Raw genomic sequence first — 13400 nt, 5'->3', positions numbered from 1 at the left:
ATTTGTTTGAGTCATTTGGCATGTTCAGACCTGTTTATCATTACTTTTCCAGCCATGTTACTATTGATACAGCAAAATGATCAGTGGGGAATCAAAGGATTTTCTTTCCAACTGCATCCAAAGGGTGAAAAACAACAGGATGAGGTTGATCAAGTGGCTTGTTAGATTTCTGTGTGTCATTCTGACTTCCAGGATGTGCAGGTTTCTGTCAGGAATATTTGTCTTTGCAGTGCTGTCATCAAATGAAAATTGCAATTTTCAACCATCATCTTTTTGTGTAGGATTGATACAGGCTGCCACCTACGGAGAAATTCTCCAGTTCCCTTAGAAGGTCTTCACCCTATAGCTGAGATTCATACCAGTATTCCCTGAATGTTGTACTGACTAGAAAGAGGCAGCAGACAATGTTTAAGTGTCTTTTGTTTGATAGTGAGGTGGTGGACAAGCACAAGTTCCAAAGTTTCCTAGTGTTGTTTTGCCAATTCTCACCTTTCATGCATCTGGCTAGAATCACATGACCTTCTGCTCCCTGGGTCAAATTACTCAATTTTAAATGGGTCAGCTGCATCAGACTAAAGAAGTATTTTTTAATACATTACCAAAAAAAGCTTTAAGGTTCTGTTTCATGCTTATCATTTTCCTTGTCTTAGAAGTGAACTGGTTACCAATGAACTTCTGTTACGAAGCAGTGAGGCAAGCAAGTGAGGCTTGTTCCACTGTGGAAGTGTGAGGAGCTGGAATGGTTTAATGCCAAATGGGTCAGTATTTAGTATCCAGTGTCTCTCACTACAAAAGATGGGGTTTGTTGGCTTTTTGGTATCACAGAGTTTCTGATACTACATGAGCTTCTCTTAGGAGGCAGTGTTTGATTCCACAGCTTTGAAGAGGTATGTGGAAAGTGGGTAGCTTCTGCATCCATGTGCTGTCAGAGAGAGGTAGCAGATTTGAAAACAGCTCTTCATTAGGTAAGGACATCCTATATTTGGAGCTGATAAACAGCAGGTGCTTTGTTTGTCATTAGCATAAGCAGTAAGAACTAGTGCAGTACAGAAATTAAGCAACCAGGGAGGGAAGGAACAGGTAATGACACTGCACCGTTGCCCTTCGTGGCCTTGAGTGACAGACTGTTAGCAGTGAAGTAACAATGATACTTAATGTGCCCCTCCCATTTATTCCTCATACCATGTTTATTTTTACTGACCCTCTCCTCAAAGTTGTACACTACTCTGAGGTTAAAGCATGATGTAATGTGTGACAACCTATAATGAATTAAGAGCAGGAAAACATTTAAGAGAGCAGCACAGCATTGGTCCTGGGATCCTCCAGCTCCTGTGGCAGCAGGTGAAAACAGTTGCCTTTCTGCTGCCAGGGTTATTTGTGCAGTGTCTGGTGGAGGAAGAGCTCTAGGACTGTTTCACAATGCTTGCACAGCCATGACTGTTCAAACAATGTTTTCCTTCCAGTTTTTACTGTAAGGGCTGCTGTGCCAGGCACACCTGCAGAGGAAGGACAGAGCCAAGCTCTGTTATGGCAGGCACAGCAGCTGGAAACCACTGCAGTAGCCAGGAATGCCCCAAAGTCACCACTATTGCAAACCAGTAAGAATGAATCTCCAGGCTGGCTGCAAGCTTTTAGCACTTTGCCTCTGTGTTGTTTCAAATGTAAATTAAACACCACTGCTGCCCTTCTAAATACCAGCTCTAAGGCCTGGAGGAGGATTTTCAGTTTTTCTTATCCTTGTACCAGTTTGAGGTCCATGACATCACTGCAAATCATCACAAAGAAGAAAAATAAGTAGTACATTTATTGAATCTCCACTTACTACTACTTCTAACCTTTATTCAGACACATGTGCTCAGCTTCGAGAGCCAAGAATTTCTTCATTATCATTCAATGTGAATGATGCTATACATGAATCAAGTGCAGGAAGTTGGGCTTTTCTCTCTTAACAGGAATGAGAGAGGGGTTTCTAGTCTTTCCATCCATTTTTTGGCTGCACAAAATAACCCTTTCCAAGGGCACATGAAATAAAATACTATCTTGCATAATATATACATTTACATACAACGGTAAATGCACCATTCATTCAGAAATACACAATGCCTAAGGCTCAATGGAAAAGCTCAGTTGAAGCAACTTCTCTCTGGCTGGGAGAGAAGTGGCTCGTGACAGTTGTGGAAGTTTCCATAACCTGTTCATGTGGATCCTGCCCCTCTACAGCACTCTCCAAGGACCACCTGTGCCTGGGAAGGAGGGGATGGCCCATGCCATTCCTGAAGCCCATGGCTCAAAGAAAATATATACAACCACAATGGAGGATTTCCTCTGAGAATAATTACCCAGCAGCTGCAGGAGGAGGCAAAGTACCTTAGAGCACTTACTTTACCATATGCAGAAGCCCCTTTTGGGCATAGGAAACCACTTCTTGTGCAAAGCCTTTCCTTTATATCTGAACAAGACTTATTTTTGACTGGTTTTTTTTGCTTTTCTCCTTGAATTGTTGGCGTCAAGATTAAAACAGTGGTAGCAACTGCATTATGGAGTAGGGGCAGTGGAGCTGTTGGAAAGGGATTTTTTTTTAAAGCTGATCAGATATGGGGAACTGAATTTCCTGCTTTCAGCTTGTATCATCAGCCTTATTTTACAATACCTGAGCTTCGCCTCCTCCTGCTGCTGTGCTGAACTTACACACTCCTCCCAAATGCTCTACAGGGACATTACTGCTCCTTGGTTATCTTCTGAAATGTCTAAAGTCCCTGCAGAGAAACACTTGCCACGTTGCCACATGTGGCAAACCTCTTCTCTAAGACAGCAAAGCAATCCATTGGCCAGAGTCATCAGACACTGTATCAGACCCGAAGCACTGCAGGTAAGGAGAGACAAGGTTACCTGTCCCTCTGTCCCCGCAGGTGCAGTCCCCACCATCCCCACGCAGCGGCACTGTAAGCAACGGGCATGGGCAGGAACGAGGCGTTCTTGGGCCTCGCTGTGCCAGATCGACTACGGCTAAAAGCCGGGCTTCACTGCACTGGATTCCCCTTTTATTACGCTGCTGCTCTTTTCTCAGCACTGGGCTCAGTTGTTTCCGCTCTTCAGCCTTAACTTCTGGGCTCAGAGGAGTAACACATTTAACTCCAGCTCGAGCCTGTTTCACAGACTGAGAAAAGTAATTTAAAAATACACAAAGTGTTAACTCCACTCTCTCCCCTGCTCAAAGTAGGGCAGGCATTCCAGATCCTTACTGTAAGTAAAAGTCGAATTGTAGTAGCACACCATTAATACTCAAGAATGTGACTTGCACTCTATGCCCCAAGGCAGTGTCAGAGGCAGCAGCCCTTTCCAAGGGTGGGGCAAGGCTCCACATGCACATTCTCTGCTCTTGCTCCTTTGTCCAGTTGTTTTGGCTTGACAAAAGATGGCATCATAGCACACGTTGGAGCACATCCCAATGGCACTGGGGGCAAAGGAGTTCCTCTCAGCTCCAGGTGGAGTTTTGCAGTTCCTCTCGGAGCCAGGTTGGAAGGGGCTGCCCAAGTCTGTTCATCAGCTTGGATAATTCAATGTTGTGCTCCCGGTAGAAGTCTCTTAGAAAGAGCCGTGACTGTGTGGAAAAAACAGACCACATGAGCATGAAAGAAGATGTTACCCTCAACACTTGCTCCACAGGTCATCTAGGACAGATGGTAGGAAATCCATGTGGGTTTGCTGGGATGTTTCTACATCTCTTGAGACAGCTACTCACCAAGGAATCCATATCAGGATATTTCCTTCCTTTACTCTTTCCTAGGCATTTAGTCTTTCCTCCATCTAGCAGCTGGCACCAAAATCCTTTTGCTTCATCAAATCTGAAAAAGACATTTATATTTGAAAGATACAGCCACATACCCAATTAGCAGCTGCAGAAATGAGGTAACTCCATAGTTATTTCCTATTTCAGGAAGGTAGTTATTTTCTTGCTTTACCTATTTATTTTGTGATATTGGCTCCTTGATTTTTTTTATCACTGGCCTACTTCAACAAGAAATCCATTACAAACATGACTGTTTCAGCTTTATGCAAATTTCAGAGGTAACATGGTTACACTATTTGTCTGTTCAGCTGGGGGAAAGGATAATAATCAGTTTTTTAGTGTATGTAAATTCTCTTAAATCTCCTCACTATAGTTGAGTATTAGAGAATCCTCTGACTGTTTATAAAGAGTGAAGTGTTTATTTTTTTGCTAAAACACAGGTGTGAGGCAATGGTGGGAACCATGTCTGGATCTGACCTGGTCTGTCCCTTCAGCTGGCCAACGGTGAGCTTGAGGTTTGGGCAAGTCCCTGAAGAAATCTGAGGCAAGCTGACCAATCCCATCTATTTTCTGACCCTGGCTGAAGGGTATCAGCCAGTACCACTACTGCAGGTACTCCATTCACCAGCAGCACAAATGCTGCAGAGCAAATAAAGCTTTCAGGTAACCTGACATTTCTCTAAATCTCTTCTCCCCTGGGGAACCATGTGCCACCCCTTTGGAAACACTTGTAGGGAGAGAACTGAATTAGTTGTCCTCTCTGTACTGTGAAAGCAAAGGGCAATTGTTCTTTGCCTACATCTATCCCCACCCACCATCCTCAGCTGGCATAGGCTGTGACAGCAGAGATGATGTGAAAACAGGTTTCAGCTGCAAAGGACAATATTCAGCACCTTTAGTGGGCTTGCAGAGTTTCCACTGGACACTGGTATGGCCACAGTACACCTTCAACAACACTTAATCTATTCAGATTAACTGTACATGCAGCGTGGGCAAGATCACAGTCAAGGCTCACTAACATCCTGTAACTGTACAAGTGAGGTGGTGCCTCTGCTAATGCTCCCTCAGACAGCTCTGGGCACCTGTCAAATCCACATTATTTACCTCAAAACTGTGCCGTGTGGCCCTAAGCTCCATGTGGGTGAAGATATGAACAGATTATCACACATTTTTCATCATATCTCCTCTACTTTTTTGTCAGACACAGGTAAAACACAAAGCATAAGGAGTGCTAATAATTCCAGCACCTTTTCTGAAACACCAAGACCAAATGGAAAAAAACATCAGTCAGTGCTGTGAACAACTTCATGCTTCTCCATGACAGTGGCAAAACCTTGTCCTTCCTGTATAATTTCGGGAAACACCAAGGTGTGATTCCAGTCTCCACAACGCATCTCATGCTATCTGAATATAATTTTAGACTTAGGTGTAACTGTGAAACCTTGGCAGGTCTTGTGATCAGAAGTATTCTTTCAATCAAGGGCTTCCTGGCTGAGAAAGCATCCTCCCAACCCAAGTTATTTCCCTACCTGAGGGCCTGGGTGTAGTTGAAGAGTGGTGAAACTCCCAGGAACTTCTGGATGTTGTCCATTACAGAGGCAGGGTTGTGTCTCAGCTCCTGACCATCCACAATGAGAAGCTGAAAAGAGAACAGCTGCCTTAGCCTCTGCCAGCTTGTGCTGACTCACACCCGTGAGCTTCCTCCATCTCCAACTGCCCCAGCCTGTGAGTACAGGCACCCAAAATCTGTTATAGAACAAGTACAGTGGGAGGATGGATGTGGCCCATTTGTCACCACAGACAGAGAAGTTATGATATGGGCCACAAGTACCATAAAACAGTAAATCATGACAGGCTTTGCTTAATAAAGTTGTCTTTGGCCAAATGCCCTGTAACTAAGCACGAAGGCCCAGCAGCAGCATGTACAGATTGTCTCTGGAAACCTTTTTTTTGTTTCAGATGGCAGCAGCCATTGTGCTAGGTACTCTTCAGTAGCCTGTGATTATTCTCCTGTTACATGTCCCATAGAAAATGAGCAACATTTGTGCTAATAAATTACCTACTCCAAAGAACAGAACGGAGCAATAGTCACGTGAACTGAAGACTGACCTGCAGTAAGAACAAGGAGGTGTGTGTTTGGCTTAATCATTCCTCACAGCAATAACCTCCAGGAATAGTGAGGCAATGAGATACAAGCCTAAGAATGCTTTACCATCTCTCTTTTAGTCTTGGCAGACCTGTCATGTATAGTTCAGCTCTGCTGCTTTGGCAGAGAGTAAGAGACCGAATGGACATTATAAACCTCTGATGAATTACAGACTGTCTTAAGAATAAACCCAACAACAGAAAGAACTTGAAAAAAACATATCCTGACTCACAGTAATCACATATATATATATATATATATATAGAGAGAGAGAGAGAGAGAGAGAGAGAGAGAGAGAAATAGATATCTATATCTATATATATCTTAGACAGTTTAGAAACTTCTTTGGAATTTAAAGACCAAAATAGTCTACGCTGTCTATTAATTTTCCTTTTTGCAAATTTATATACAAAACACTGAATCCTGACATCTCTGCAGTGAGCTTTCCCTTTAGCAGACAGCTAAAGGTTTCCCAGCATGGGAACTAACAAGAGGCAGAGTCCACGAGCCTCTCTGTAAAACAACAAAACCACAGCAAGTGGCTGAAAACTTCTGGGACTGAAGAGGGTCCCCTGGAATGCAGACTGCCAAGTGCTAACACTGCTGTTCTTGCTGAAATTCCCAGTACTGTAGAGTACTGTGTGTACTCATTTCCTTTTACAAATACAATAAAGTGCAAAGTTGGAGTATTCAAGCCTGATTTCTTACCCACTCATAAAAGGAGAAATGAAGTGCAGTGGCTTTTGTTCCAAAGAAAGAAGGCTTTTGTACAAGAAAGAAGGTGAAATTAAAGTTATGGGGGAGCACATGCACATGAATCAGTTTGTTGCCCTCTCCTCTACACTAAAGCTGAAGGGGCTCCACAAGAACCTGTACAGGCTGATCTCCTACCTGCCCAGAGGGATAGTAGGTCAGCCAGCGCTCCAGGTGAGTGGAGTACCAGCCAGGGAACAGGCATCGGCTCTGCAGGTTGCGCAGCTCCTGAGGGGCCTGGGATTTTGCAGAGATCACTTGGTAGAAGGTGTAGTTGAGTGCCACAGGGTCATTGTGAGCACGCTGGTGCTGGAAAACACAAGCTGAATTCAGGAGCAGGAACGCAAATCCGCCTTACGCTTCTCTGTGCAGAGCCCGATGACTCAGCACAGCCACCCACCAGTGCCTCTGTATGTGAATCTGTCCACACCCTGCAGGGAACCTGCCTCCTCTTTAGGGAAGCACATCCACGGGCTTTCTACCTCCCTCCCGGAAATATCTCTGTGGCCTTTACCCACAGTGCAGGGAAGTTACCTGATACCATGAATAGGCTCGGTCAGCAGGGTTGATGAGAACAGTAATGATTTTGGCTCGAGGCAGCAGGGCTGCACCACGTTTTGGTACCACCTCTGTGTCAAAGTAATTGGCACTCTTCTCAAACATGAAGTCTGTGCTGGCATTGGAGGGAATGGGAAAGAATTCCATGTACCTGCCAAACAGATGGGATGCTGGTGAGCAGCATGGCCTAACAAGAAAAGGCACTGCCCCACAATGCCCCTTCAACAGACACAACTGCACCTCCCCAGTAGTGCAGGGAATGGCAAAGGAGTGCAGATCTGGCAGAGGTATGACTCAAAAAGGGGTGGTGGCACATGACAAAATTGAGAAATGATAAAAAGGTAAGAAAGTATTTTGCTTAGAGTGTGTTCCCCTAGTCCCTGGGCAGTTGAAGGAAAGGTAAGGTCCCAGTTGCAAGTTTTAGCAGGAAAGACATTTTATCCAAGAGTAAAATCAGAATCATCTGCCTGCCGTATCACCAACCACTTGCTTAAACCTGTCTAAAGCATTTGTCTCTTTGTACCTCAGTCCATAGCTGAGGTGCAGGGTAAAGAGCTCTGTGCTGCCTCACGGGAGCTTGTCAAACTAGTAACATGGAAACTGTTAAGATATTTAAGTAACAGGGCAAGAGGGTAAGGGGGGCTGGGACTGTGAAGCACTAGAAGGCTGATCTGTGCTCAAATCTAAGTTGTGCAACAAATACAAATTCCGTGTTAAATAAAAAGATTCTCCCCTTGCATGTGATGCTACACTCAGATCAATCTGGAGGACTTTTCCAGGGCATGCACATAAAAGCCTTTACTTTCTAACCTGGCATTAGTGCAACTGCTCTGTAGTGCTTGACTCCTGTGAGCTCTGCTCAGGTACTAACCATCTTCCAGTATATTTTCAACAGTCCTCTAAATGATTAGAACAGTCAATCTCCCACAACTCATGGGTAAAGAAATGCCACAGCAGAATGCCTTAGTGCCACACAGCCATCCCTCAGAGCTATACACAAGGGAGGCCAGTGCCACTGTCAGCCATAGCTACTGCTTTGAGTAAGAAACACCTTTAAACTTTCTCTCCCTGGAAACACAGTGACATAATAGTGCCATGGCAACACTAGAATTTTCCTGCCAGGTGGAAACTTCTACAGGTAAACACCAAGGGATGCATATGGACACTGGAGCCAGCACAAGGAACACAGTGGTGGCTCTAAGTGTCAAGGCCTGAGAACAATAGCAGGGAGGTTGTCTCCTCCAATATTATGTGTTTTAACTCTGAAACTTTGTAATGAGAACACTACTGTCTGTTTTGCGTGTCAGAGTAAAAGTAACTTCATGACAGCAGCACATTCACCAAAGACTTGCTGAATTTTTAAAGCTAAATCATGCCTACAACTCTCCTGGTGAAGAGTCAGTAAAATGAGAAACCACCTGTGGTTGTCCTGAGACTACACAGTTGAGTTACCAGGAAAACAGAAAGCATGCACTGAGCAATAGCAAGGAAAACAGCTGTTCAGAAACAGAGAAGCTGCTAAGGGGGATGAGGGGGACATACAGAAAGACTCGGGAGAAGGCAACATGGGTGTACCATATCACAGAAGAACAGGTGTCAGGTTTCTTACCAATCAATTCCTTTGTGATAGTTGGGGCCATTAAAAAACTGGATCTCCTCAAAGGTGGATGGACTTGGGAAGTTACTGGTGACAGCTGGATGCATGGTCAAGAAGAAGTGCACAGCTGTTGTGCCTGCAACAGGAACCAGTTAACGGGACCTGGGTCACACATAATTGCTTTGGCTGAATGAAAGGCTTTACCTGCACTGCAAGAAACAGCTCCCACATGGACACACTCCTCTCCCATGTAGCTGAGCAACCCCATAACTCAGGCAGGTTACAACAGCACTGACACCAAGCACTGCTCAGTCCAGTTCAATCCACATTTTAACTCATGCAGCTGATTTGAATTGCCTCCTTTGCAAGACAGCTGCCACCCTTGTCAGCTACTTCCATGCTGGTGGCACAGCCACACTGTCCACGTTTTGGTGGAACCCAAACCTGCCACATGAGAGGTGTCCTGGGCAGGAGATGTGCTAGGGACAGCATTAGTATCCTGGGGTGAGAACTCTGCCAGAGATGCCTTGGCCTGCCTTTGCTGTAGCTGTTTTTCCTCCTTACCCCGCTCAGCACATGGCTGTGGGCCTCCAGCAGGACAAAGACTCAACCAAGGGAAGGGGTTTCTTACTGAGGCACCTGCAACCAGCCTGAGTCGTGATGCAGGAGGGCTCATGCAGTGCACACCATCAGATCTTCCCAGTGACACAGCCAGGAGACAGCAGCTTGCCTGGGACAAGCTCTGTTCCAAGTCCAGGATCACCATTTGCTGTGGATAGTTGGTACTGCAGTTGCACTGCATTACACAGAAAGCCAAGGCTTGGAGACCTGGTCTTAGCTGAAGAGATTTTACTCTCTTCAGCCTAGGAGGGAACTCGTCAGTACAGTATATACAGCTACGTCACTGCCAACCACAATGCTCAGCAGTTAAAAGGTGGTGACAGAGATCAGACAAAGGAGTTTCTCTCCCTCCCAATGACAGTGACATGGAGCATGCAGTGGCCACACAGATCTGCAGCAATAAAAGCACTAAGGGACATTCACTGTAGCCTTTGCTAAGTGTGTGTGTTTTGTCCTGCTGACAGCCTGTTTGTGACACACTAAGGTCACAGGTTCTCTGAGCTTACATGGAAAGCCAAAACAGGTAGGGCAAGCCAAGCAGTGCCAGAGGGGAAAAGTACTGACAGACTTGCCAGATTTAGAACATAGATATGTTAGCACATATCTGAGATTGTCTGAAATGTCCTCTGTGGCCATTTGGCAGTTTGCACAAAGGGCAGCCATACAGGCTGCAAGAGTGAGATGGAAGCCACAATCTATCTAACAGTATTCACATTACCAGTTTTCTGAGGTCCCACGATGAGGAACTTGGGGAGTCGATCACATGTTTTCTCTTTGGACCAGATATCCTTGTGCCTTTTATCATCACAGGGATTCTGCAGCACAAGTGATGAGATTAAGCATTACCACAGAAGGTAATGGCAAGGGGAGGAAAAGCTGCAAGGGCCAGTCCTCTGGGGAAAATGCTATTAGCATATGAAGAACACTTCAGAGCCACACTGCTGCTCTGCCAGGCATCAAGAAGTGTTAAGTAAAAACACTGGGGACTATTTTCAAAAGCTCCAGTGACACGGGATCCTAAGTCCCTCTGAGAATGTTAACCACAGGCCTTGCCCTATGCAGCCAAACTGGGCTGGGCCACCGTGACAGCACAGCTCAGCATCTGTGAACTTCTGGCAGACAGACAACTCTATCACCTTCAGTTAATTTCATCTGCTCATTGCCATGCAGAGAGCTGCTGCACTGGGATAAAATGGAGTAAGCGTGTTTTTATTTAATGAACATGAATTCTGCAGTGTGAAATTACTTTGAGATTAATCACATTAACATGCCTGCAAGCTCCTCCAGCACCAAACAGGGCTCTTGCTTGCATACTTTACATTTCACAGCAGCTTGCTCTAATACAAGCCCTTTAATGACCCAAATGCCTGCAAGCCGGCCCCTGGTCATGTGTGATCCCTGTCACTAAGCTCACACTGTGACTGTGTCCTGCTGCTCCTACTCCCCATCCCTTCCACCTTGCCGTTTGCCACAGGCAGCCTCAAGTCACAAAAGTTAAACCTAAAAGCTTTATACTTTACCCCTCTGCACTCTAGATCAGCAATCTTGCTACACTTCAAATGTGGGACACACCTCTTAGAAAATCACTAGGAGCAGTAAAAGCTGCCTTCTCACCTGCCACAAGGGATTCTTCTCCTGTGGGAAGATTTCAAAATACTTTTTTGCAAGTTGGACTGGAGGCAATGTTTGCAGGCGAAGGTTGGTCCAGCACTGCACAAACTTGACCAGGCTCTCAAAAGTGTACAGTCCCAGCCGGTCATTCCCGTAGTTGGACAGGTGGGTCATGAAGATGCTGATCTGAAAATAAAGAAGGCATGGGATACTGGTAAATCAGGTAACAGAACTGTTCTGCCTGGCTTAATTCCATGGTCAGCAAGAAGCTGTTCACAATTCATAGCTGTCTTGGCTGACAAATGTCCATCTGCCAGGAAACAGTGCTTGCAAGACAAGAACTCGGGGGAGGAGAGAGCTCTCAGTAATCCCTGGGAATGGTGCAAGAGCACAATAACTGAACCCTGGATGTGAGTCCAGAACAGTTTCAAAATCCCATTCAAGTGGCTCTAGGACATTTAGGTGAACAAGGCTTAGTCAGTAACTCACTACTAGTCAAAAACCTTGCAATGCCTCTTTCATGGGAAAACAGGAACTTCCCTTCCCCTCCCCAAGGCACCACCAGGGCAACATCTTGAGCTGCAGAGTAGGGCAGCAGGCCAGGCAGGGGGCACCATGCTGCAGGCCAGGCCACATAGCACTGGGACAGTTGTCACAGGAGTTCTTCCAGGGCCCACAACCCATCAGCTTTCATTCTCTTTGGAGCTGACATCTCAAGTGTAAAGGAACAACTGCAACTCTCACTTTAAAATATAAACAGCTGTATCTAGTGATCTGAATTGGGACTTCAAAGAGACACTGCACTAGGATATTGTACTAGAAACAGACACCAGCTGGTAAATTTTAGCCTGCAAGAACCTTCAGCACAGGCTGCCCCTGAAAAATGTCCTGCCAAGCTTTAACATCTATGGGCAAAGTGGCACTCAAGAGCCATGGCAGCTGCCTCAGCACTGCAGTGCTCAGGACTATCTATGTGCACTATCTCTGTCTTGCCAAGCCGTCTCTTCCCTCAAGCAGATACATTTTCCTACTGTCAGTTTTTCACTATTTTAACTTGGAAAATAGTGCAAAGGACTCTTGTCAGCTTGACTCTAGCTGGCAAGAGTGGTTTTGGTATGTCCCATGGAATTCAGCACCCCAGTGCCCATAACACGACAGCACTTTGCCAGACATAAACCACACCATGGCTAGAAGTTAGAAAAACAAAAGCAGAACACTGAGGCCAGTGGAGGAATGGCTGATTTAGCATTCCTGGCCCAGTGTCTGCAAGTGCAGGGAGAGAAAATTACCTCAGTCACAGCAGGGGCACCCACTGCTGTACAGCCCTGGGTTCAATTCTGGTGATACCAGGTAAGGTCAGGAGGCAATGACAGGCTTCCCTGGCAGGGGGCAGGAATGGCTTTCTCACTCACAGTAGGAAAAGAGCAAAATGGGGAAGCAGGAGACAGATGGTCTTGGGATGAAGACATTTGCTGGCACTGAGGAAGTCTGAATTCAGTTTTCTGCCGAGTGTCACCATGGACTGGTCTCAGCAAGAGAAGAGGTACTGATAGATCCTAGCTCTTTGTGCCTGAGCCCTCCCCAAGACAGCATGGTACAAATTTAATTCTGTCCATAAGGTGCTCACAACCCAGCATCTTTGGGTAGGCAACAGAAAACACTGGTAGGACTCTGGGACACATGGAAAGTAAGTGGAGATCAAGATTTATCACATTTGTCTGCCTGTGAGTTTTCCACTTCTGGTTCCTTACTGAGCTGACTGAGAGAGGCCCTGCCAGACAGGCTCTGACACCTACACTTCAAAGAGCAGCGTGTGCTCAGTGCTGTTATGTAAGAAGGATGTGCTAAATACAACACAGAGCAGAGGACAGACAGATCTGTGTAACTGCAAGGCATGGTGGCAAAAGGAAATATCTCATGTTGTATTTTGCCCCTTTCTGGGAGACATCAGGAAGGTTCTGTGACAGCAAAATGTGCCTCATCCCTTTGACTGGCTGGTGAAATATGTAGAGGAAAAAATTGCTGCACGAAGAGTCTGGCTCACTGGCACAAATCAAATACTGCAGCAGGGAGGACAAAGGAGAGCACCTGGGACCTCATCAAGATTTCCAGAATAAAAAACCAGCCTGCATGTGCTCCAAGTTAGCAACTGCGTCTCAAGACTGACTACATTTGGTAAAATGGCTCACACAGGTAATGATTCCACCTGCAAACAGTCCCAAGCAACAGGATTTGGAAGAAGAAAAGACAAACGCAGCTGATGAGCCATTTCCCTGGACTCGTGAGCGTGCAGTCATGGCCTGTAACATGTGCAGTGCTTAACA

At 45.7% G+C, this 13400-nt stretch overlaps 1 protein-coding gene across 5 annotated transcripts in view; it reads right to left on the bottom strand.

Annotated features, from left to right (window-relative positions):
• Window positions 1-1787: 1787 nt before the first annotated feature.
• The window catches only part of NDST2 (N-deacetylase and N-sulfotransferase 2), a 128644-nt gene continuing 117031 nt past the window's right edge, over window positions 1788-13400 (bottom strand). For all 5 annotated transcript variants that reach the window (XM_083865954.1, XM_083865953.1, XM_083865955.1 and 2 more), the window contains 8 exons: window positions 11080-11262; window positions 10184-10280; window positions 8857-8980; window positions 7224-7398; window positions 6828-6998; window positions 5320-5429; window positions 3743-3845; window positions 1788-3601 (listed from right to left, as the gene is read on the bottom strand). In XM_083865954.1, the coding sequence (XP_083722080.1) occupies window positions 3476-3601; window positions 3743-3845; window positions 5320-5429; window positions 6828-6998; window positions 7224-7398; window positions 8857-8980; window positions 10184-10280; window positions 11080-11262 (1089 nt within the window). In that variant the 3' untranslated portion in view covers window positions 1788-3475. The remainder of the gene's footprint in view (window positions 3602-3742; window positions 3846-5319; window positions 5430-6827; window positions 6999-7223; window positions 7399-8856; window positions 8981-10183; window positions 10281-11079; window positions 11263-13400) is intronic.

This window comes from Zosterops lateralis (genome assembly GCF_965231275.1).
Source record: "Zosterops lateralis genome assembly, chromosome: 8".
Taxonomy (NCBI): domain Eukaryota; kingdom Metazoa; phylum Chordata; class Aves; order Passeriformes; family Zosteropidae; genus Zosterops; species Zosterops lateralis.
Note: the sequence above shows the minus strand (reverse complement) of the source record. Positions and strands in the feature narration are given on the sequence as shown.